We start from the raw sequence: 24503 nt of genomic DNA, 5'->3' as shown, positions 1-24503 counted from the left end.
GGCCCAGGCTGCCCTGCAGCCATCTATCCCCATCCCAGCTTCCCCTGGCAGCACCGGACCAGTAGCACCACTGCAGGGCCATGCTGGCCTGGGACCCTTGTGTCTGGAGGCTGTGGGGCCAGAGAAGGGCAGCGGGCACACAGGGACGGCGACACCGCGTGTCCCGGCACTGCCTGCTGTGGGGCGCAGCACAGACCTGGCCCCCCACCCTGGGCAGAGGTGCTGGGCACAGCAGGAATCCCAGCAACGCTTTCCTCGGAAAGGAGGTAACGTGGCACGGCGCCTGCTGGCACCCACGGTGGCAGCCCAGGCTTGTCAGCCTCAGCCCCAGCGCTGCGCGTCTCTGCCGGTGGCACAGGGCTGGGCGCATGCCCCAGCGGGCACTGCCCCCCCTGCTGCTGTGCAGGGACAGGCAGCAGGGTGAGTGGACAGACAGACTGCAGCAAGCCCCGGGTGCTTATAGAAAAAGAAATCTACTCTTTATTGTGGCTGGCAGGGCCATGCCCCGGCCAGGGTTACATTCAGCTCTACTGCTGTCCGGTTAGCGGGGTGGCGGTGAACATGCGTCAGCAGGGCAGGGACCCGCCACCCGAGGGGTGGTGCGGGCGGGATGGGGGCACAGGGACCCCCGCCTGTGGCGGCCCCAGCCCTGCCGGGGCAGGGGACAGCTGTGGCCAGGGCCTGGTGCGCACACACCAAAGGCCCACGGGGTGAGGGTTAGCACCAGAAATGGGGCTCTGCACCCAGTGAGGGGCCCCGGCACCCGGCTGCGGCGCGCTGCCACCTCCCACCGGGCGCAGGCAGGCAGCGAGGGCAGGCTCCCCTCCAGCTGATGCCAAATGCCCCGGGGCCCCAGCAGCCACATCGAGGGCACAGGAGCCTGGGGGAGACAGGCAGGGGCCATCCCCGGGGCACCGGGGCCACCGTGGCCCTGGGGGAGCCCAGTACCGCGATGATCCAGGCCACCTGCAGCTGCCCCGGCTGCTCCGACTGGGGCACCAGGGTCTTGGGCCCCCCCGCCTTGCCGGGTGGGGTGGTGGGGCTGGGGGATGTGCCAGCCAGAGCCTGGGGGTGGTTTGGTGTGTGTCAGGGGATGCTTGCATATATGCTGGGATCAGTGATGGACAGACAGCTCAGCCCTTGCCGGTGGGCACCCGCTTGGAGGGCTGCAGCGCAGTACCAGAGTGCACAGGGCGGCCACCCTCGGCCCGGAGACCCGTGGGGCGCACGGCTGCAGCTTTGCCGTCCTCCAGCCCCGTGGCGGGCGGCCTCCGGGGAGAAGAGTCCTGAGTGGGGCCGGCCAAGGGTGCTGGGCGCAGGGCGGGTGGCTGGGGGAGCTCAGCGGCAGGGGCTGCAGCGCTCTGGGGGGGACCCCTCGGGCGGTTCTGAAAGGAAGGGGCAAGGCTGGAGCAGCTGCCTCGCTCCTGGGGCTGGGGGACAGACCCCCCCCGACCCCCACCTCCCGGATGGCTCCTGCTCCCCACTCTTCACCCCCCGGCTCCCCCAGGCCTGCCCAGCCCACAGCAGCCCCACAGCCCCCCTGCCCCGAGGGTTGTGCAGCCTGCAGCCTGCAGCATCCCACGGCGGCACAGCCCTCACCTGGGGGTGCCACGTCCAGGTTCTCCTCAGCCGCGGTGAACTGCAGCTCAGCACCGTCAGGCAGCAGGGAGCCACGGGAGCGGGGACACCGATCCCCAGAGCGCGTCCTCCGCAGCACTGACTGGGGAGGGAAGAGATGCAGGGGCTGCAGTAGTTGGGGGGGGGGGGGTCAGCACGGTCAGGGTGGCAGCTTGGGGCTCCCCAGCTCTTACCTTCCTGGCCAGGGGGCTGCTGGGGGCTGAGGCGCTGCTGTAGAGGCTGAGGCTGGAGTTGGAGCGGCTGGGGGACAGCACTTTGGAGGAGGGGGCCGACTGGTTCCCCGTGCACTTGACTGTGGTGGCCCCGAAGGCATCTGGGGACAGGTACTTCTCGTTGATCTTCAGGTTGGTCCTGCCCTTCACTGGGGAGGGACAGCAGAGGTGGTGAGACCCGGGAGCACACAGCCCAGACCTGCGGGGCGCCGGCTGGGCGCGGGGACGGCCGTGCCCACCTCTGCAGGGGTCGTTCTTGACCAGGAACTCATCCAGTGCAATCCAGCCCCCGCCAACGCGCACCATCAGGGTGCTGCGCAGGATCCGCACCATCCGCAGCTGCTGAGACTCCCCGAACTGCGGGGAGAGGTGTGTGGAGGCACGGCGAGCGCTGGAGGGGTTTGGCTGGGCTGGGAGCTGGGCACGAGGGCAGGACCCAGCACCCAGCAGTGCCTGTCACCAGCCCACCAGGTCCCCCACAGCACTGCCCTCCATCAGCACAGATGCCGGGTTTCCCCCACAGACAGGCAGGGGAAGGAGCTCCTTGCGGGGGCGCAGAATGGGTGCTTTTGCCATAGGCATGTGGGAAAGAGGGCAGCCACCCATGTGCCCCTGGGGACACGGATCCCATGGGACATGGGTGGCTCTCCTGTGCCCTCTCTGCACCACTGCAAAGGCTCTGACAGCAGAGGTCGTGGAGCTGGGGGACCTCAGCATGGTGCAGGCTGTGCGTGGGTGTCAGAGCAAGCCCAGGACCCCAGCCCAGGGGGTGACAGCAGCGCGGGGCAGCAGTGGGGGGCAGCACTTACCCGGTACCTGTTGGCGCTGATCTGCTCCACCTGGAAGCGCTTGGCGCAGTTGCACTGGGCCACCTGCCTGTTCACCTGGAAGACAGCCCGCGTGGGTCAGACCCATGGCAGGGCACCAGCCTCATGCCACCGCGGCCCCTTGGCCATACCTCGTCCTGAATCTGGTCAGCATCCGCAGTCCGGCGCAGCGGGTCCCGGTTAGGGTGCAGGGTGCTGACAAATTCGTAGTAGTCAATGAAGCCGTCACCGTTCATGTCAAAGATGCTCGCCACGGCATTCATCTCCAGGACATTGGTGGGGAACTCTGGGGAGGGACAGGGACCCTCAGCCCTGCTGTCCCCTGCTCACCCCTGCACCGAGCCCAGCCAGCGCTGGCACTGAGCCTGGGTCCTCCTCCAAGGGGGGTGCCCGGCTGTCAGCTCCTGCCCCCGCCGCTCCCAAACTGCCCCGTCCCGGGGGGGCACAGCCCCATGAGCCAGCCCCAGCCCACCACGGGTCCTGGGCACACTCACTGGAGGAGAGGACACTCTCGATGAACTCCCGCTGGCTGATGCGCCCATCCTGGTCCCTGTCGATGCCACGGAAAACATCCAGGACACGGGACTTCATTTGGCTGATCCACTGCATGTAACGCTTTCTCCAGACCCCGAAGTCAAAGTGAGCAAACTCCTCCAGCTCGGAGAGGCACAGAGGAATTAGCACGGCAGCAAGAAAGCCCCTGAGTCCCCACCTCAGGACCCGTGCTGGGGCTCAGCCCCGATGCCGCACAGCCAGCTTGCTCCCGGCCCTGACCCGTTAGAGATGGGTGAAGGGGACCCAGGACCCCCAGCTCAGGGTTGCACTGGGGAGCTGCAGGCTCCAGTGAGGCTGGCTCCGGTCACTTGGGGTCACCTTCCCCTGCCCATGGGGACGCATGGGGACAGGGTCAGGGAAGGCTCCCGGCTCTGCCTGCGCTGTTTCACCGAACCAGGGGCCATCCCCCTCCGTGCCCACCCAGGGCCTGAGCTCCCGCAGCACAGGGTGGGGAGCTGCTGGCACGAGCCAGGGCCGCGGCGCTGCTGGGGCTGCCCCTACCTCCCGCAGGCGCTGCAGGGCCGTCTCCAGCCGGTACTGCCGGTCCAGAGCCAGGAGCCAGAGCTGCTGCCAGCGGTGCAGGAGCTGGGCCATGAGGGGCGTCTGGGGCTCCAGCCCCCCAAGTGGCACTGCCGGAGCACCCTGTGCCTTCCCCACGCTGCGGCGCCCTGCAGCCAGCAGAGACAGGGGTGAGGGCACGGCCAGGGGCCCGGGGCGCAGCGTGAGGGCAAAGGGGCTCTTACGTGTGGCCAGTCTGCGGGCGGCTGGCGGCCCCAGCTCAGTGGCCAGCTTCTGCTTGCAGCTCTTGGTGACCTTCTCCACATCAGGTTGCTTGCGGTTCAGCTCTTCCATGAACACCTGCCACAGGAGGACGGCACTGAGCGCCCACCGGCCGTGCCAGACGGTCCGCCAGGCGTGCCCCCCACCCGCCAGCACAGCTGGAGCATGGGGCTGAAGCCAGAGAGTGGCCACCCACCAACCAGCCCCAGGGGGCTCCTGCATCAGCAGCCCTTGCAGTAGAAGCAGCAGCTCAGGCATACACCCAGAGCGCTGCATCACCACTGCATGTGCCAGCTGCAGCCACGAATGCACCCAAAGGTCCTCGGTGGGGCTGAGTGCTCCCGCCGGTGCCAGGCAGGTACGGGGAGGACGGCGTGCCCCCGGCCTGGCAGGGAGCTGGCTGCAGGGCCCTCACCGCGTGCTGGGCATTGAGCTCCTCCAGCTGCTCAGCCTCCTCCGGCAGCGGCTCCTGGTCCCGCAGGCTCAGTGCCTCCTCAGCAGCCGTGATCCAGTCGACGAGCTGGGCCATCTCCTCCCGCTCGGCCGCCAGGCTGGCCCGCTGGGCTTGCAGCCGCTCGCCCTGCTGCTGCGCCCAGCTCAGCACCTGCGGCAAGGAGCAGGGGCTGAGCCACTGGGGCTGGCGGCGGCGGCACGGTGCCGGATGCGCGGCTGCGGGAGCGGTGTCGGCAGCCCCAGCTGTGCACTGCTGCAGGGGGGTGAAGTCTGTGTCTGGGGTGCCACGGCCCAGCCCTGCCGTGGGGCAGGAGCACAAAACCCTGTCCAGCTGCCCCAGTGACCACAGGATAGGAGCACTGGGCAGGGACATGAGTGCTCCAGGACCCACCGTGCCACAGGGCAGGAGCATGGGGCAAGAATGTAGATGCTCCGGGACCTATCCCTGCCCATGGGGCAGGGCCCGCTCAAGGGCCCGCAGGCCAGCTGGGTCAGGGCTGACAACTCTGCCCCTCATGTGCCAGGGGACCTTGCAGCTCCTGGGGGCTGCCACCAGTGCTTTGAGCACCACTCGTCAGCACATCCCTGCGGGTGGTGGCCAAACGTGCTTGTACCCAGGTTCATGCTGTTGCAGACGTGCTCACTGCCCTTGCAGCAACCTCACTATCTGGGGTGAGTGGGGCTGCGGGTGAGGGCAGCCCCACAGGTGTTGGGACGGGACGTGCTGCTCCATACCCTGGAGCACCTTCAGATCAGATGCACGGGGATCCCTGCTCACTGAGGGCCTTTTGCAGGCGAGGGCGAGGGATCGGCCAAACCGGACAGACCCGTTCAGGGAGGAATGGGAACGGGGAGGAATGGGAACGCTCTTTCCTGCAAACCCACAGAGCAGGGAGTCTCTGTGGGAGCGGGGTCCGGGTGGAGATCCCCAAGACTCCGCTCCCCAGGGACCGGGGGACGCCATCTCATGTGCGTGGAATGAGCCACCACCGGCCAGGTGGGGCTGGAGACGCCGTGGGTGCTCCCCTGCGTGGCCCCAGGACAGGGAAGCAGGGGTGAGAGCGAGGGGTGGGAGGGCCAGGTCTGCGCAGGAGGGACTGCGCCGGGGGACATCCAGCCCCCGGCAGGACCAAGGCCGGCTGCACCGGCTGGAGAAGGGCACCCCCAGCTCTGCCCAGCTGGGAGGACATCACCAGGAGCACCGGCAGTGGGAGAGGCGTGGGGCTGTGTGGGGCTGTGTGGGGCTGCTCCCTGCAGGGACGGACGGAGCCGGGGCACGCAGCTCACCTCCTGGAAGCGGCTCTTGGCGACAGTGACCCAGGACTTGATGGTGATGATGGAGTCTGGGTGGCAGGTGGAGAGGATCTCCTCCCCCAGTGAGGTGATGCACTCCAGCTCCAGCTGCTGGCACTGCAGGGACTTCATCAGCTCCTGGGAGGGCATACGGAGTGTGGTACTGTGGGGTCCCAGCCCCCCGCATCCTGCGTCCAGAGCCGCCAGGACCGGCTCCCACCCAGCCAGGCATCCAGGCTGGGGAAGGGCGCTGGGTGCTGTGAGCACGTCTGGCCTTGCGCGGGGTGCTTGGGGCCCCAAATCTCCATGCCTCGGGGTGCTTGGGGCCCCAGACTCCACGTCTGGCAGCATCCCACATCATGGACAAGCAATGGGACATCCTGGAGCAAGATCGGAGATGTGTCTGGAGGCGGGGGCTGGCGGCTGGCACTGACCTGCAGCTGGTTCTGGCACTCCTGCACAGCCGCTTCCTCCTCAGGGAAGACGCCATACTTGAGGGTTTTCTCTGACTCGGAGAGGCGCCCCAGGAAGGACTGCACCAGGGTGTGAAACTCCTCTGCCTGCCACGACAGCCCGGGACCTGCTCAGCGCCCACCCTGCAGCCCCCCACCCCTGGCCAGCCCCGAGCCCTGCAGCTGCCCATGAGGCACCCGGCAGAGCCGATTCTGTGCAGCCCCAGCCGCTCCCAGACCCCACAGCAGGACAGCGAGGATGATCTTCACCCCAAAGACTCCTTGGGACACAATTTTCCCTGACCCCCGTCAGTACATCCCCTCTGAGGAGGGCACCCCGTGCAGCACCCTGCCACACGCACAGGCACCCTCCACACGCGTGCACCTCCAGCAGGTGCCTGCAGCACCCAACTTGGCACCCTGCTGCAGCACCTTGCGACACGGCCACCCACAGCCCAGCACCCCCCGCAGCACCCTGCAATGCATGGCCACCCACAGCCCTGCAGCACCCTGTAACGCACGGCCACCCGCAGCCCTGCACCCCCCGCAGCACCCCGCAATGCACGGCCACCCATAGCTGTGCACCCTGCAATGTGCAGGCGTGTGCAGCCCTCCCGTGGGGAGGCACCAGCTGCAGCCCCTGACCTTGCAGCCCCCCAGCTCACTGCCCGCACCTGCCGGAGCGCAGCCTCCAGCTGGGCCTGCTTGGAGACGGAGAGCTTGCAGACCAGGTCCCACCGTGTGCTCAGCTCCTCCATCTGCTTCTGCAGCCACTGGGAGTCCACGCTGCTGCTGCCGCGGGTCAGGTCCCGCACCGAGCGCTTCAGCATCTTGATGCAGCTGGCTCGCTTGCCCAGCTCCTTCTGGAAGACCTGAGGGGGAGAGAGCAGGAGGGAGTGGGAGGTGCCGGGGTCCCAGTAGCCGTACAAGTGCCCCAGGTGCACGGTACATGGGGTACATGTGGCATGTGGGGCACCCAAGCACTGCTCAGCGTGCTGGAGGGCCGCGGGCAGGGCTGGTGCAGAGCCCAGGGCTGCCCTCGGGCCGTCGCTCCCCAGGGGTCCCACGGGGCCAGAACACAGCAGGCAGCTCCCTGCATGGCCCGGGGACACCCACCTTATGCTTGTCCATCAGGTCACTGACCAGGTCCCGGTCCCCTCCAACGGGCACGTCCTCACTGAGCTGCGGCTCAGCACGGTACAACCAGTCCATGAGAGCCTGCAGCGCATCAGTGAACTTGCCTGAGAAGAGCAGGTCCTCCTCTAGCTTGTGTTGCCTGCAAGGGAACAGCCACAGCCGTAAATGCCTGGGATTGCCTGTGGCTGGGGACAGATCCTGGCTCTACCCCCAGGGGCCATAGCCCAGTGGTGCTGAGGAAGGGGGTCCCAAAGCAGGGAGTGGAACACCCAGGGAGGAAGGACTCTGAAGTGTATCCTGCCTGGGACCTGCACGGAAAGCAGAGCACAGGCATCCCACCCCACCCCATCCCATCCTGTCCCATCCCCATCCCCATCCCCATCCCCATCCCATCCCATCCCATCCAAATCCCCATCCCATCCCAATCCCCATCCCATCCCATCCCCATCCTATCCCACCCTAACCCCATCCCATCCCACCCCACCATCCAGCATGGGGCAGGTGCCCCTCACCTCTCGGTAGCCCGGCTGCACAGCGCATCCCAGCGCTCTTTCAGCTCCCCCAGCAGCTCCTCCAGCGGCTGCAGATCCTCAGGGAGCCGGGCTCTCTCCCGTAGGGCCCTCCCGCTCCGCAGCGTGGCCTCGTACACTGGCCGCTTCGAGCGCAGCTCCCTCTGGAAAGCCTGCGGGCAGGTGGGGTGAGCCCGCCCGGACCCCGGGGCTCAGCGGGGCGGCCGGGGGTGCTGATGCCCCTCACCCAGGGGCTCTCTGTGCCCCCAGAGGCAGGCGTGGAACGGTGCCCAGCCGTGGGGTGGGGTGGGCTGGGAGCTGGGGAGCCCCCGGCAGCCGCCCCGCAGCCCCCAGCTCTGCTCCCGCTGCCCTTGGCAAGGCAGCCCGCCCCAGTGGGACTCCCCCGGCCCCGCAGGGCTGGGCAGCAGCGCTCGCCCCTCACCTTGTGCTCAGCCAGCTGGCACTTGATCTCCTCCTGGCTCGTGGCCGTGTCCTGTGGCACCTCCAGGGCCTGCTCCGCCTCGTCCATCCAGTCCAGGAGCAGCCGCCGGGACTCGCTAAACTGCAGCAGGGAGGAGGGGACTTGTGCAGGGCACACAGAGCAGCGTGGACGAGGAGCCAGAGCAGCACACACGACAGGGCTGCATGGCCCCTGCGCCACGGCACGAGCCACAGGCAGCGCGGCACAGCCCACGTGCCAGGGCGGCACGGCCCAGGCGCCGGCACAGCTCCCTGCAGGGCCTGTGCCCTCGCCACCTCGGCCGGGTACCTGCTTGGTGCGCTTGCGGGCCTCCTCCAGAGCCGCCCCGCGCTCCGCCGTGTGCTGCAGCACCTTGCCCAGCCGCTCCTTGGCCGTCAGCACGAGGTTCTGGATCACGGCTCCGTCCTGCTTCCTGCTGAAGTCCTTCAAACGCGATGCAACGGCCTCCAGGCTGCTCAGCTTTTCCCCGTGGGCGTTTGCCTCCTTCACCAGGGCCTGAGGGCAGCCGGACGTGGCTGGGGGGCATGGGCAGCCCCAGGGCAGGAGCAAGCCCCCGAGCCACAGGGCAGGCCCGCGCCGCTGCCGCATGGGGGGAGCCCTATGGGCAGCCCAGGGGGCTTTCCCCCGATGGTGTCCATGCCGGTGCTGGTCAGGACCTCTCTGGGTTGACCCCAGCCCCCAGGAGCCAGCCCACAGACTCGGGGCATCCCCCTGCGGGTGGGAGGGAGCCCTGCCAGCCCGGCCACACTTGCCTTGTGCTCCTGGATCTGCATGGTGACAGTGTCCAGGATGAAGCTGGGGGGCGTGGGGGAGCTGAGGAGCTCCTCTGCGTGTGCCACCCAGCGCAGCAGCTCCTGCATGGTGCCGTGAAACTCGGTGGTGACAGTCAGCCCCTCGGCCAGGCGCTCCTGCAGGCAGAGCGGGGATGCTGACCGGGACGGGCGCCCGCGGCCCCCAGAGCCGGGCAGGGTCCGCACCCCCGGGTGGGCAGCACGCCCCTGCCCCGCACACCTTCCTCTCCTGTGCCTCGGCGTGGACGCTCTCCCACTTCTGCTCCAGGATGCGCAGGCTGTGCTCGGTGCTGCAGGGCCGCGCCGCGCGGCAGGAGCCCAGCAGCCGCTGCAGACGGTCCCGCACGGCGTCGTACGTCTCCTGCTTGGACTCCATCTCCTTGCACAGCTCCTGCCGAGAGGAGAGGCCGGGAGAGGCCGGTGTCAGTGCCCCGTGTTCCTGCCCCGAGCGGGACGGGGAACGGGAGGGCTCCAGCTGCAACTGGGGGGCCTGGCCAGGCAGGGAGAGGAGCAGAGGGGCTCTGCCCATCTGGGGAGGGGAGGAGGCAGAGAAGGGTCCCAGCACCCCAGCACAGAGAGGGGCAGGGGGGGCACCCCCAAGGGACGGCTCTGCAGCTTGGGGGCGTGGGGGAGCTCACCAGGTGAGCAGTGAGCTTCTCTTTGGTGGTGTCTGGGTGGCCCCACGCTGGCTTGTAGAAGAAGAGCTGCAGCTCCACATGCTCCAGCCACTGCAGCAGCTCCGTGATCTCCAGTGTGATGTCCTGCACCTGGGGGGAGGCGCAGGGGGCTCAGCACTGCCTCCACGAGCAGGGGACGTGGCAGCCGGGGCGGCCGCTGTGCTGTGCACCTGGCTGAGGTTGTTCTCCAGCTCCAGCTGGCGGCTCTCGGTCTCGCTCTGCACCACGTCCCAGCGCTGGTTGAGCTGCTGCAGGCTGCGCTGGAGCCCCTCCACGCTCTCCCCCAGGCTGGAGAGCAGCAAGCCCTGCCCGGCCTCATTGACAGACTGCACGGTGTGGGCATGGGACATCACGTCATTCCGCAGCACCTGGGGACAGCACGGGGCCGTCACGGCCAGAACCTCACACCCTGCCAGGCACCTGGGCCACCTCCCCTGCCCGCTCCAACGCTGCCATCACGGCACGGGGCCTGGGGAGCGCCGTGGCAAGGGACAGCAGCCACAGTGCTGGGACGCACAGAGCAGGGGCTTTTGTCCTCCAAGTGGCATGGGGCAGGTGCAAGGCAACAAATTTGCTGCGTCGTGGCAGGGGGCTGCTAGGATGGGGGACGGATGAGGCTGGGGCCACCCCGCCTTGCATAGCCCCCCCCGGCCGACGTGCACCTTGCAGCACCCTGCTGACGGCAGGCACGGCACGAGCGTGCCCGGGCAAGGGGAAGGAGACAGCTCACTCCTTCCATGCTGTCACCACGGGAGGGGACGCGTTCTCACGCCGCCCGCCCCGAACCACAGACCTGCCTGGCCAAGCCACCATCGCCCCAGGGCTCAACGCCTTGCCATGGGCCGGGCAGTGCCAGGAGGGGAGGGGGAGCAGTGCCCTGCGGCAGAACACGGCCCCACAGCAGGAGGACCTCGAGAGGGACTGGACGGTGCAATGGGACCCCACGGCAGGACTGTATCTGGTCCCTCTGGGGGATGTCCCCGTGAGGACGCTCAGCTGCTGGGGCACGCAGCCAACGGCCTGGGGGCAGCCCAGGATGGGGCGTGCAGGGAGCCCCGTGCCACAGCCACCCTCACCTTGTGCTTGGCCAGCTCGATCTCACAGCTCTGCAGGTCAAGGCGCAGCAGTGTGGGGCCCTGCAGCTGCTCCGAGGTGCGGGACAGCCACTGCAGCAGCTCCTCCAGCTGGTGCTGGAACTGCCCCAGGCCCAGCAGAGCTGCCTCCAGCTGGTGCTGCCAGAGGCAAGGGCAGGATCAGGCACCCGTTTGGTGGGGAGCAGGATCAGCCCTGCCCACGCGCTCAGCGCCGCGCAGCACCACGCACCGAACGGCCCCACGCACCCACGCTGCTGCGGCTCTCACCTTGTGCCCATGGCAGATCTGGTCACCAGCTCACGCGCCACCACCGCCTCCCAGAGGTGCCACCCCAGCCCTGCCCCGTGCTTGGGACTGTCCTGCACTGCCTGAGCCCCCCTCACCTGGCGGCTGACGATCTCCTCCTCCAGGTGGTCCCAGCGCTGGCGGAAGTCGCTGAGCGGGGCCGGGGGGTCCCCCTGCCCCTGCCCCCCTGGGCCAGCCTGGTGCCGTAGGCTCTCCACATCCACCTTGCACTGGTAGAGCTCCCGCTTGAACTCCTGTGGGGCAGATTGTAGAATCTGAGCATCGCGTGGGTTGAAAAAGACCCTTAAGATTATCGAGTCCAACCATCAGATGTGAGTGGGTGGCACATGGTCCCTGGCCCTCTGACGTGGAGCCATGGGCCTGTGGTGCCACGAGGCATGGCATGGCATGGCATGGCACAGCCGAGTATGACATAGCATGGCATGGTACAGCATGGGAAGACTTTGTATGGCACAGCACAGCTGAGTATGGCACACTATGGTATAGGATGCCATAGCACAGCATAGTTTGGAATGGCACAGCACAGCCTGGCACAGCCTGGCACAGCTTGGCACGGGCACCTGGGCCCCGAGCTCCTCCTCGTGGAGAGCCAGGAGCCCTGCCAGCTCAGGGCACCTTGGGCGGGAGGGATTCAGGCACTCCGGGCAGGACCTGGCCACCCTCTGCAGACCACGAGCCAGGTGCAGGGGGCTCCAGCTCTGTCCAACACACCGCGCTCTCATCCCACTGCCAGGAAGTACCCCGAGTGCCCGCCTGCCCCCCTGCTCCCCATGCCCAACCCCAGAACCAGGGAGGCATCCTGCAGCACATCACACCTTCAGCTCTGCCAGCTGCTGCTGCACCATGTCCAGGTCCCCACCAACAAGGAACTCCTCCGCAATGCGCAGCTCAGCCGTGTCCAGCCACTCAAACAGCCGCTGGGGACAGAGGGACCGAGGCGTTGGGGAGGGCAGGGGGCCCTAGGCGCTCTGTCCCCATCCTTCTCCCTGCACATGGGACATGCCAACCCTCCCGGGCTGTGGGGCGCCCACCTGAGTGGGCCCCGGCACCCCACCTGCATGGTCTCTTGGTAGCTGACGGAGGCCTGGAGCTGCTCCTCGAAGCGGGCGTAGCGCTCCGTCCACACCTTGTTCAGGCTGTGCCAGGAGGAGTAGAGCTGCGGCAGGGCGCGAGGGTCAGCGGCACTGCGCGGAGCTCGGGGTGGGGGGGGGGGGGGGCACCGGCACGGGGTGCAAGTCAGCCGGCACCACCACAGGGCGCGAGGGATGCCAGGGACACAGTCCCCTGTGCAAGGACACCAGCCCGGAACACCCACCCTCCCTGCAGCACAGCCCTGGGACACCCACGGGGCTTGGGAACACGCCTGCCCCTTCTCCAGGGTCCAGCTGCAGCTCAGCTCTGAGGATGTCCATCCCCACGAGCAGTATCCCCATGCCCCCCATGCGGAGCCGTGCCCACCACAGACAGACCCCCAGCCCCCCAGCTCACATCATCCAGGCTCTTGGTGACATCGGGCTTGTCGGGGTCCCCACAGGAGGACATCAGCTCCACGCCCAGGATTCCCAGCATGTCCAGCTCACCCTGCAGCGAGTCGATCTCCTCCCGCAGCGCCTGTGGGTGGGGAGGGGGCTCGGAGCTGCCCATGCCGTGAGGCTACCTGTGGGGACCCCTGCCCTGTACCTGCATGGTGCGGAGCCGTGTGCGGATGGCCTCGGGCTCGCCGCCAGCCTCCTCCAGGCCCAGCACCAGCTGCTGGGTGTCGCTCAGCGTCAGGGCCAGCTCTGAGAGGCCGTGCCAGAAGCGGTCGGCCAGCGCCAGCAGCTCCCGCAGCCAGCGCTCCTGCTCCTCGCAGCGGCCCCGCAGGCGGCCCCACTGGGACAACAGGTGCGATGTCCGCTCCTGGATCCCTGCGGGGCACAAGAGGGACGGGGCTCGGGCTGGGGCACCGCAAGGGGCTTTGCACCCACACAGGGATGTGCTGCTCCCACACCCCCTGCAGTACCTCTGGCAGCAGCGTCAGAGTTGGCTGCCTGCATGCTGGCCAGCAGCTCGGCACCCTGTGCCTGCACGGTCTCCAGTGCCACCCCCAGCTTCTCCAGCTCTCCCAGGGCCAGGCTGTTCTCCCGGATCTGCTCCCGAAGGTGGGCCGTGTCGCCGCGGACAGACGGCTGGCTTTGCAGGCGGCTCTGCAGCCGCTCCAGGCACTCCAGCAGCAGGTCCATGCGCTCGGTCAGCTGGGGAAGGTGCAGCGGGACCGGCCCGGTCACCGGAGGGAAGCTCCGGGGCACCCAGCCCCCGTGCCGGCCGTACCTGGCTGTACCGCGGCAGCGCATCCTCCAGCAGAGAGGCCGCCTGGCGCACACGCTCGCGGACGCGGCAGTATTGCTCCTCCGCCTCCTGCCAGCGCTGCTGGAATGGGGCGCCCTGCTCCGGGCTCAGCTCCACCAGCTGCGCGGAGACGCGCTGCAGCTTCCCCATCAGGGGCCGGTGCTCCGCGATCGCCTCCCGCAGGCACTGGTGGCAGAGGAGAGGCCGTGGGAGCGTGCGGAGCCGTGGGACAGGGAGCACGGGGACAGCCCGGCGCACCCCAGTGCTGCCACTGCACCCGCGCCCCGGCTCCACTCCGTGCGGGCAGTGCTGCTTCCTGCAGCCGTGCTCCCTTCCCTTTGCCCCTCTCCTCTGCCAGCTGAGCTCAAAGCCTCTGCTCCTGCTCCGTGCATTGGCCTCTCCCACGTCCCCTCTGTGCTCGGCCACCAGCGCCTGCTGCCTGCCCCGTGGTGGGCTGAGCCTGGGTCCCCTCACAGGCTGCCCGCCGCGCTCCCACTCCCACGGGGTGCCAGAGCTCGGCGCTGCCTATGCCCGCCCCTTCCCCAGCCCTCACCTGCAGCAGTGCCTGCTGCTCCTTGAAGGCCTCGTAGCTGATGGCGTTTGGGGAAAGCTGCACCCCGACGGCCTGCGTCTCCTCCAGCCACGGCAAGAGCTCGGCGTGAGCCTCGGCAAACTGGGCGAGCAGGGACTGGGCGTGCTCCAGCTGCACGGCGCAAGCCCCGCTGCGCACAAAGAGCTGCTCCGCACGCTCCCGCAGTGCCTGCACTGAGGGCTGCAGAGACACGCAGCTCGCCGGGTGCCCGCTGCCAGCGTGGGGGCACGGCACGGCCGGCCACGTCCCCCCAGCACCGCGCAGCGCGGCCCCACTGCGGCCGCTCACCTGCAGGCGCTGCTGCAGGGGCTCGGGGCAGGACCGCAGCAGCGGGTCCGCGACGCCCAGCAGCCGCTCCGCCAGCCCGCGGTGGTGCAGGATCTCAGCAGAGAGCAGCTGCGAGACAGAGGCAGGCAGGTGCCGCATGGCAGCGAGGTGGGGCTGCACGTGCCGGACCCAGGCACACGGGCCCTGGGGGCTGGCCGTCCCCCTGTCCAGCGCAGACGACCCTCCGCAGGGGCACAGCGGCCAGCCCCCAGCCCCGGTGGCGGCACGAGCAGGGCCCGCGGTGGCCCTGAGCAGCTTCTACGACCCACCTTCTGGTCCGAGAGCTGTGAGCGGAGCGCCTGTGCGTCCAGCTGGACCTGGCTGACCGCCTCCAGCCGCTCGCCGAGCCCCGCCAGGTGGGCGAGCTCGGAGCCCAGGATCTGCTCAAACTGCAGCAGGGACGGGAGCTGTTGGCCGTGCACCGGGGGGGGCCTCCCAGGGCAGAGCACCCGGCGCATTCGGTCAGGGCAGGACTTCCCCACTGCCTGGCACGGCCCATCCCTGCACCCCTCCAGACCCTTCCCTGGCTGCATGATGGGGACAGAGAGTGATGGTCCCCCGGGCCCCCATTTTCCCCACCTTCTCCCTGTCGCTCGTCCTGACTGGAGGCTCCTGGCCGCCGTGCTGGCTGTCCCAGGAGGCCAGCTCCTTCTCCATGCGTCCCAGCCAGAGCGCCAGGTCCTCCTGGGCAGTGCCCACACGGGATGAGGCCTCCAGGGTCTGCCCCAGACGGTGCATGGTGTCAGCGCTGCTCTGGCCCACGATGAGGTACCGCATCCTCAGGGATTCCATCTTCTCCTGCGCCAGCTGGGCCTCCTCCCCTGCGGCAGCACCGCGAGCAGCCTCAGCACTGCTGCAGCAGCATCCCCAGGGCCAGGGACCTGCTGCAGCGAGCGTGCCCTCCCTCCCGACGGTCTCCACATCCTGCTCTTCCCCTCCTGCTTCTTCTGGGCCTGGCTCTGCTCCCTCATCCCTGCCGGCAGCTAAGTCCAAGTGCCTGTCCGCTGCTGGCTGAGCCCGCTGCTGGTGTGCCCCATCCCACCGCGCCCTGCCCTGCCGTGGGCCAGGCTCCCCCTGGCCGCTCTCCGTCCGATGGGATGCGCGTGCCCCATCCCCAAGACAGGGCGGGCATCGCACGATGCTGTGCTCCCAAAGTCAGTGGCAGCCCAGCGGGGAGCAGAGCACCCCAAGGACACCCAGCACCATGGGGTGCCCCCACTGCCACCTCCCTGGGACACGTCTTGGTGCTGGACAGCCCAGGGCAGAGCTGTGCCTCTCCCTCCCACCTCCTGCTGTCCCGACCCTGTGGCCCTCCACGTCCACATGGACCCAGCACCACATGGGCGCATCTCACCCTGCTCATCTGGGGGCATCTCCACTGCCCCCCTTCCAGGCCAGCCCCATCCTGCGGCTCTGCCCTCACTGGGACTGCAGCAGGTACCCCACAGGCCCCAACACCCGAGCCCCGGGGCTGCGGTCCCCCACGTGGTGCCACTCCCCACTCACCTGTCACCATCTGCAGGACCCGCTGCCCGCTCTCCAGGACACCTTCCAGCTCTGCCAGCCGGGCGCGGATCTCCTCGCAGAGGGCCTGGGAGGGAGGGTCCTGTGGCAGCGGCTGCTCTCCCCGTCCCAGCCCTCCCCATGCCCAAATTCGCAGCTCCCTCCGCGCCCTGGCCCGCTGTGTCCGTGCCTGCCCTGACCTGGGTTTGCTGGTGGGCTTCCTGCACGCGACTGACGCAGCCATTGGCACGCCAGAGCTGGGCCAGCTGCCGCTCTGTGGCACCGAGCCACTCCTGGAAGGAGTCCACGGCTTCCTGGAAGCCCTGTGCTGCCGGCAGGATCCGCTCCAGGCGGCCGTACCTGCGCCGGGAAGGCTGGGTGAGCTGGGCTGAGCTTCCCGCCCCGACTGCGAGAGGTGAGGCCGGCATCCCCCCGTCCGTCCCAAGGACACGCTGCAGGTGCCTTGGGCTCGGGGTCCTGGGAGCGGGGACATGGGGACACAGGGACACAGGGCGAGGTGTCCCCTGCCCAGCTGCACCAGCCCCAGTCCTGCTCCATCACCGTTCCTTGCAGCAGGGCGTGCACAGAGCCGCTGACCCTGCGCAACCACGGGGCCGGGACGGAGGAGAGATGTGGCGAGGGTGCGTGCTGCTGCCGCTGCAGGGCACGGCGGGGGAACTGCACGGCACCGCCGGCCGCTTCTGCACACACGGGGTCGGAGCCACTGACCCCACTGACAAATGTCTTGGCCCTGACCCACCTGGCTTCAGCCTCCTGCATCAGCTTGCCCCACTTTTCCCCGAGGCTGGAAAGGCTGCTGCTCCCCTCGGGTGCTGCTGCCGTGGTGCCTGGCAGCACCGCTCGCTCCTGCAGGACGTGCTCCACACGGGGCCTCCGCTCCTCCAGCAGCCGCTTCAGGAGCTGAAGGGAGCGCGGCACAGAGCTGTGCCGGGGGGGCCGCTCAGCCCCCAGCCCCTAGCCCTGTAATCCCCGGCTGGAGGGAGACCAGGAGATCAGCGTGGGAGGGACGCGCCTGCCCGGGATTTGCTGACCTTCTGCTCCTCCAGCTGCGCCTTCGCCACCTTCACTTCCGAGGAGGGCGGCTTCTGGTTGCTCACCAGCTCCTCGATGTCTGCCACCCACGCCAGCAGGCTCTCCAGAGTGTCCTGGGCTCGCTCCGTACCTGCCACATCCTCTGGGACAGGGACAGCCCGCAGGGACACCTGGGGAGAGAGGTGGCTGAGCCACCCAGGCTTGGGACGGCCGCGGGGCTGGGGTGCTCTGGCCCCTGTGATGCCCAGTCCCGGAGGCGGTGCTGGGACAGAGGCACCCAGCCCAGCCCGAGTCCTCCCCAGCACCCCCTGCCTGGCCCCAGGTCACCTGCCGGTCCCTGCTGGCCCCACCGGCAGAGCCGTGCTGGGGAAGGGCTCTGCACAGACCACACTCGGTCCTCGGGGCCCAAAGATCAGGCACTGCCTGCAGAGCTCTGGAAAGCCCTAGTGCACACCCTGAAGCACCCAGCACGGTGTGCGCCCTACAGGCTCACAGTGCCAGGGGCAGGCTCAAGCCCCCACCCGCCGTGGCAGAGGGGAGGGGGCTGCTCCGACCTCCTGGCACCTGGCTGGGGGTGCTGGGCCCCCCCCAGCCCACGCCTGGGGCTTGCACGGCGTCATCCTTGGCGAGAGGCTCCTGCCCGGCAGTCACCTCTGGGGCATCCGCGTGTCCGGAGTGGCCGCCGGCTGCGAGCTCCCCCGCGCGCTCCATCAGCACCGTGACCGTCCGGGTGACCAGGGGCTCTCCGCCCTTCTCGCCGGCCGGGTACTCGGTCACCTCCACAATCTCCGTCACGATGGTCTCCGTCACCTCCGTCACTTCTGTCACCTCCCGGGTGGTGACGGGCTTCCAGGACCAGGCGCTCCGGGGGGCGCCGGCCCGGGGGGGCGTCCAGGCTGCACCCCGCGCCTCACCCTGCCCCTTGAGTGGGACACAGGCTGTGCTCCCGTTCTGCACCGCCACCTCCGAGAGGCTGCGCTTCAGCGCTGGGCTGCCTGCCCCACTCCGGCCAGCCGCAGGTGCCGGGCTCCAGCCGTTCTCCACCGGCGCCGGCGGCTTCTCCAGCGGCCCCATCCGGGCCTCCACGACGCTCCCGCCGGGCGGCTGCCCCACGTCCAGCCCCAGGTCCCGGAGCTGCGGCTCCCGGAGGAGCTCCTCTGAGCGCCGGCTCTTCTCGCCCAGGCAGCTGGGCCGACTCACCGAGTTCCCCATGGCGCGGGCGCCGGGCCCCCACCTCAAATCCCGGCCTGAAACAAGCCAGGAGGACGCATGTTATCGGAGCCACCACGGGGCTGCACGGCGGCCGAGCCCTGCTCTGCAGCGCCTGGGGCCTCATCCTGCATCCCAGGGCCCCGGCTCCCAGCTGCACTTCTGCCCCAGCGGATGCTGGTGCCACCCGAATTCCTGCACAGGCCTGGGGGGCCCAAGAGACCCCGAACCACGGGGCCAGGGCCCTGGGGACGGGGGGATGAGGCACTGGTGGTCACCTAGACCTAGCTGTCACAGGGAGAGGGATGGCGCAGGGCGGGGACGCCGCGGGACTTGTGGCTTTGCCACCTCTTGGCGGGCAGCGCGCATCCCTGCCTGGCAGATGCGCGTCTCGTTAAGAGAAATGTAAATAAAAGGTACCGGGAGGCAGCACAGGGCGCCCACAGACAGGCAGATGCTCCCAACCAGCATCGCTTTGTGCCATTAGATTAACTCCGAGGCGAGCGGAGCCGGGAGAAAAGAGCCATCTGTCTGCAGCGCCCTGACAAAGGCAGCACCGGGGACCTGCGGGGGGGAGCAGGGCTGGGGCCGTCCATCGGGAGCACCCACCCGGCAGGCAGGCAGCTCCCCGCCTCGCCGGCCCCTGCCCGCCTGCCGCAGCCATAAATCCCCCGCGCCACCCGCCAGGACCCTCCCACGCCAGACCCAGCCCAGCACTGCCGCAGCGCAGCCTGGCGCCGGGCATGCACCCGTGTGCATGCACACACACGCGTGCACATACACCCAGGGGGCTTGCAGGGGCACACACACACACACACACACACATGCACCCACCCGCATGGCCGGCACAGACCCCTGGCTGCTGGCGCTCTGCATGCACGTGCAGCCCCCCGCCCACAGCCCCCCAGCTGCAGCCCAGCCCCTCCTGGCAGCACCCAGGTCCACGCAGGGTGCGTGTGGCCCCTGGGCACTGCACACGCACCTGCGGCTGCGTGCACCTGTGGCGCAGCCACGCTCCCCACGTGCACACGCACCCGCAGCGGGGCAGTGCTCTGCTCACACACAGACACCGCGCTTCGCACGCATCCACGCTGCTCAGCCGCACGCACGCCGTGCAACAGGCGCAGACCCCGCACCGCCGCCACGCTGCACGCGCACATCCAGCGGCAGCGCCACACAGACACATGCAGACATGCCCGCGCCAGCTGCGGACACGTGCAACAGGGGCAGACGCGGGGCCAGCGCGCCGCACACGCAGGGTGCACGCTCCGCAGCTGCCAGCCCGTGGGTGCACGCCGAGCCCCCCGGCAGGGCGCAGACCCCCGCACGCGGCACCTGCGCGCACACTCGCACGGCTGCACCTTGCAGGGGGGCTCCGGGACCCCGGTCCCGGCCCCGCACGCAGCGCCCCCCGGCACCCAGGCGCGCCCCCCGGCCCCCCGCGGGTGGGCTGCCCGCGGGGTCCCCAGGGGAGGCCGGGGAGGCCCCGCACCCCCCCCCGCACCCCGCAGGGACCTCGCGCCCCGCCCCGCCCGGCCCCGCGGCGCGACCCCCCCCCCGGGCGCCCCCTCGACCCCCGGCGCTCCCCACGCGGGGCCGGGGGCGCAGCCCCGCACTCACCCCGCGGGTGTCCGTGGGCCGGGGCCGCCCCGCTCCCGCCGCCCGCTCCCGGGCGCGCCGCCGGCCCCTCGCGGCGGGGCGGGGACGGGCGCCGGGGGCGCGGAGCGGGGACGGGCCCCGGGTCACCGCCGCGGGGACATCGCCCGCGGGGCTCGGCGCGGCGCGGCGCGGCTCGGCGCGGCTCGGCGCGGCTCGGCTGACCCCGCCGCACGCCCCGCTCATACAATACGGCCGCTCGAGTTAACCCTTGGCGTGCTGAGCCGCGGCGGGGCCGTTACCGGGGAAACCCCCGGGGCCTCGCAGCCATCCCGGGCGGGGGAGGGGAGCGGCGCCGTTCCCACCGCCCCGCTCCCCGGCACCTGCCCCGGGCCCCGGACCGGGCTGGGCGCGCCCCGGGACGTCGGGACCCGGCCCCGTGCGCGGCCCCCCCCGGGCTGGCCGGGGGCTGCGGGGGGGCGGGGGGGGCGCTGCCGCCCGGCCCCGGGTCCCGAGCGCGGCCCCCCCAGGGGCGGCCGGGGCGCGGCCCCCTCCCCGCGCACCCCAACGCCGGGGTGGGGGGGGTCTCGGGTGGGAGCGGCGGGGCCGGGAGGGGGGCGGCCGGGCGGAGGGGCGGCGGGGCCAGGACAGAGCCCACCGCCCCCGCGCGGGTCTCCGGGCCGGACCCGCTGCTGCCCTGGGTGCGGGAGGGGATCGGGGCTCCCGGCGGGGTCAGGGCTCTGCCGCTGCCCGCGGTGCCCGTGCCACCAGCCCCAGCGCCGGAGCCTGCCCGAGCCCTCCCCGTGTGGGGCACGGCCCCGGGCCGGGGGGCTCCGGCCCCGCGCGAAGGAGCGGGTGCCCCGCGGGGGGCCCCGGGGAGCGACGCGAGGCGCTGATGGATGGGGCTCCCTTGGGCTCTCCTGAAAGCAGCGGGCGGAGGCGTCCGGGGGCTTTGTCTGCTCGGCTGCCAGAGACGCTGCAGGGAATTAGCATAGCCCGGGCTCTCCTGCGGCACCGCGTCGCCTTCCCGCTGCTGGCGGCGAGGAGCTCAGCACCCGGTGCTGGGGGCGTGCGTGGGCTCCCTGCTGAGGCATGGGCCTCCCTGGGTGCTCTGGGTATCCCCAAAGGAGCCACGCCAACTGCGAGGCACTGAGGCCTGGCCAAGGGTGCTGAGCCCCTGGTGCTGCCTCTGTGCTGGGGCGGTGATGCTGCCCCACCAAGCACCCCAAAGAGGAGCTGGCCGGGGGGGCTGCACCCCTCGCCTGCTGCCCCCAGACCCAGCTCCATCTGCCACCTCCCGCAGCACTGCTCTCGCCCCCTCACCACGCAGCCCCATGGAGGGTGTGCAGGAGCCTGGACACCCCCGGCACAGCCGCCACGCTGGTGAGGCACCCGTGCCCCCGAGCACCCGGCCAGGGCCCCCCGAGGTGGGGGCAGCAGCCCCGGCTCCCTCCTGGAGCCGCTCGCTGTGCCCGACCTGCGCACCTGCCCGGAGCCCGCCTGGCACGCTCCCCGGCCTCAGGTACGGGCTGGGGGTGGCACGGGTGCCCCGGGCAGAGCGAGCGCAGCACGGGGCAGCGGCAGGAGCGGTCGGCTGGAATCCGCAGCCTCAGATCCCGGGAGCTGGGTGGGTTTCTCCTCGGCCTCGGCTTTGTCTGCGCCAGAGCCGCAATGAATGGCCCTTTCAGTTTGTGCTGTCATGTGTGCGCAGGGAGCCCGTGTGCTGGCCAGTCCCAGAACAAAAGGAGCCAGCGAGGGACTGCTCACAGGGCCGCGAGGAGGGGCTGGCCAGGGCAGCCCCCGCCGGCCGGGTGCTCCCGCTGCTGCTCCACACAGAGGCCGTGCTGGCCGGGGAGTTGGGGGGACGCCTCACACCCTGCTGGCAGGGGCCTGCGAGCAGATGGGCACGCAGGGCTGCGCAGCGGGGACACGGCTGCACGCGCCTGGGCAGTGTGTGCAACCCTCCCTGTGCACAGCTGCACACCCCTTGCTGGACGGAGGTGAGGCAGGACAGGGCTGCGCCCGGTGCAGGAGGTGGCCCTGCTGCCTGCAGGGTACGGGCAGGGACCGGCTGCCGGCAGGGGCTCGAGGCTCCAAGCTCACCGCAGCCAAAGGAGGTGCCGGTGGGGTACTGAGGCACAGCCGTGCCACGGGCAGGTCTGGCTGAGCACCGTGGGGCTGGGGAGGGTGGACCGGGGACACAGCACCCTGCCTGGTCCCTTGGTGCCAGTGGGAGTTTGGCGGGGCCACGCCATTCCCACCAGCCACAGCCAGGCACTGTCCTGCTTGGGGACTGAGACCTCACCAGCCTCTGCGAAACGTGGGCTGGGTCCTGCCTGGCTCTGCCGGCTGCCGTTCGCCCGGGGCAAGCCTATTACCTGCAGCGCAGGGCCCGGCTCCGGCAGCCTCTTCTCCACGGCGTCCAGCCAGTGCCGCAGGGCCAGCAGCTGCTCGTGCACTTCCAGCCGCCACTCCGTCCCCTCACCCCGCTGCTGCACCCTGCGGAGAGAGCGCGGGACATGCAGGGCTTCAGGGACACAGGGCACAGCCAGGACGTGCAGGCGTCCCTCCAGGGACCCCCTCAGTTTGGGTGGGACAGCGATGAATAACACCCTTGTCCCTTTCCCAGCGGCTGACCCAGACGGGACGGTGCCGGATTCACCCCAGCCCCTGCCATCACGAAGATGCCCATGAGCGGTCCCTGGCCCTGGACAGCCCTCGACGTGCCCGGCAGAGACCCGTACCTCTCCAGCTCCTCCGCCTCTGGTGACAACCCCTCCGCGCTCGTCCCAGAGAGCCCGGTGCCATCCGCAGCGAAGTGCGTCTGCAGAAAGAGCAGAAGGAAGGGGTGGGACGGGGTTTTCTGGCAGGGGCGCAGCGGGGCCAGTACCTGCGGGCAGGTGGAGCGGCGTAGTGCCACAGGGCAGCAGGGATGCGACCCAAGAGGGACCCCGTGGGTGTGACCCCGTCCCAGCCCAGGTGCCCAGGAAGCTGAAATCACGTTGTTCCAGCTGCTCTGTCATCCGGGCAAGGCCCTGCATGCTCGCCTCGCACTGGCACAGACTTGGCCCATCGCAGTCAGGGGCCCACCACATCCCTAAATCCGCTCCTCGCAAGGCCAGCAGCGCCAGACCCTGTGCTTGGTGCCAGGCTGAGCCCAGCCCACGCCGACCCGCAGTGCTGCCTGGGGCGTGATGGCTCCCAGCACCAGGGCAGGGAAAGCCCCTCAGTGCCCCAGAGAGCTCCCCACCTGCCCAAACCCTGCAGCCGGTGGCACACTGAGGCACTGCTCTGTCCCTGTCCCTGCACCACCGAGCCAGGCTGCCCCGTGCCGCATTGCACCCATCCCTGCATAGCCCATGGGTGGGTGTGGGATGCGCGGAGGGCTGGGCAGGCTTTGCAAACCCCAGCACCAAAGCCCCAGGAGCAGCAACTGTCTGGGGGCGCTGCCCAGAGGAGGCTGAGCTGCGCAGCACAAAGGACCCCCCGTGTTAGCTCACATGCTGGCTGCCTGTGGGAGTCCTCCCCTGCCTCCAGTGTCACCCCTGTGCTCTCCCAGTCCAGACCAGTGGGCTGGCAGGACTCGTCACCAGCAGTCTCGAGATGGGCACAGCACTGGGAGTGATGACTTTCTGACCCTGTCCCCACTGGGGCAGCGTCACCTCGCCCCATTTCCACCTCCTGTACATAGACTGCGTGTCTCAGACCAGTTACTGCATGCCCAGTCCCTGCAGCCCGCAGCCCCGCATGCGCCCTTGTGATCCCTCGCCCTCGCCGCCCCCCAGCAGTGGCCAGAGCAGCCCCGAGCCCTGTGCTGGCGCCCAGGGGCCAGCCCCAGCCCTGCCCGGCTGCAGAACCACTTGCCACCCTCCGCCAGCCTGGCTGAACATCATGAAGGAGGGCAGGATCCAGTGCTGTGAGTACCACTGGGAATCCCAAAGAGGGAAAAGCGTGTGGCAGAAAAGCACGCGGTGCCGGCAGCTGGATGAGAGCAGAGCAGGCGCTGCATGTGCCACAGTGAGCATCCATGTGTGGGACAAGGGGCTGCATCCACAAAAGGCTGTGGAAGCACGCGGGAAGAGGAGACACAGCCAAGCCTGAGGCATCCGTTGGCAGAGCAAAGGAGCTCAAAGGAGCTCAGGGTCGCACAGACCTTACCCAGGGCACAGCCAGAGAGCCGCCGAGAGGCGGGAGCGGGAGCACGACTGCTGCGAGAGGCCGTGGGAGGTGAAGTACAAACCTCCTGTGGGATGCTGTGAGAAGGGTGATGACAAGGAACGTGAGCACGAGGCAGAGAGAGGGTGGGCGTGTGGCCCCCACACAGATCTGCTGGCCGTGCATTTGAGATGCCGTGCATCGGCTCTGCCTGCAAGGGGCAGAGGCTGAGGACCACAGGCTCGATAAGCAGGGACATGGAATATTTTCACAAGCACGAGGAGTGACCATGGTGTTCACAGTCAAGTTCAGGCAGTCCGTGGGGCTCTTCGCTGCCCATGCTCCCCTCACTGCCCCCAGCTCAGCGCAGCAATGGGATGCGCTTCTCCAGCAACTGTGCCCAAACCCCAGCATGGGCTGGCAGGGAATGGAGCCCTGGCTACCGCTGCCAGCCCGTCACAGACACCACGCGGCATCGTGTCTGCACGGCTCCTGGGGACGTGCCGATGGACACGCGACAAGAGCAGAACCCCAA

At 69.7% G+C, this 24503-nt stretch overlaps 1 protein-coding gene across 1 annotated transcript; it reads right to left on the bottom strand.

The window, feature by feature from the left end:
• Window positions 1-454: 454 nt before the first annotated feature.
• LOC121065086 (dystonin-like) lies at window positions 455-19888 on the bottom strand. The gene is made up of 39 exons (XM_040547567.1): window positions 19838-19888; window positions 17660-18255; window positions 17008-17178; window positions 16716-16876; window positions 16156-16315; window positions 15959-16043; window positions 15032-15273; window positions 14722-14841; window positions 14414-14521; window positions 14087-14305; window positions 13516-13719; window positions 13208-13439; window positions 12886-13112; window positions 12694-12816; window positions 12260-12361; window positions 12021-12122; window positions 11283-11438; window positions 10882-11037; window positions 9976-10173; window positions 9767-9895; window positions 9349-9519; window positions 9090-9245; window positions 8626-8832; window positions 8299-8418; window positions 7860-8029; window positions 7327-7486; window positions 6885-7082; window positions 6193-6318; window positions 5753-5896; window positions 4428-4616; window positions 3976-4090; window positions 3734-3900; window positions 3172-3334; window positions 2809-2963; window positions 2660-2734; window positions 2090-2207; window positions 1812-1999; window positions 1600-1720; window positions 455-1385 (listed from the first exon to the last, which is right to left on the bottom strand). The coding sequence occupies exons 2-39, from the start codon at window positions 18218-18220 to the stop codon at window positions 1339-1341; spliced, it is 6246 nt and encodes a 2081-aa protein (XP_040403501.1). The 5' UTR covers window positions 18221-18255; window positions 19838-19888; the 3' UTR covers window positions 455-1338.
• Window positions 19889-24503: the final 4615 nt, after the last annotated feature.

This window comes from Cygnus olor, chromosome 2 (genome assembly GCF_009769625.2).
Source record: "Cygnus olor isolate bCygOlo1 chromosome 2, bCygOlo1.pri.v2, whole genome shotgun sequence".
Classification (NCBI taxonomy): Eukaryota; Metazoa; Chordata; class Aves; order Anseriformes; family Anatidae; genus Cygnus; species Cygnus olor.
Note: the sequence above shows the minus strand (reverse complement) of the source record. Positions and strands in the feature narration are given on the sequence as shown.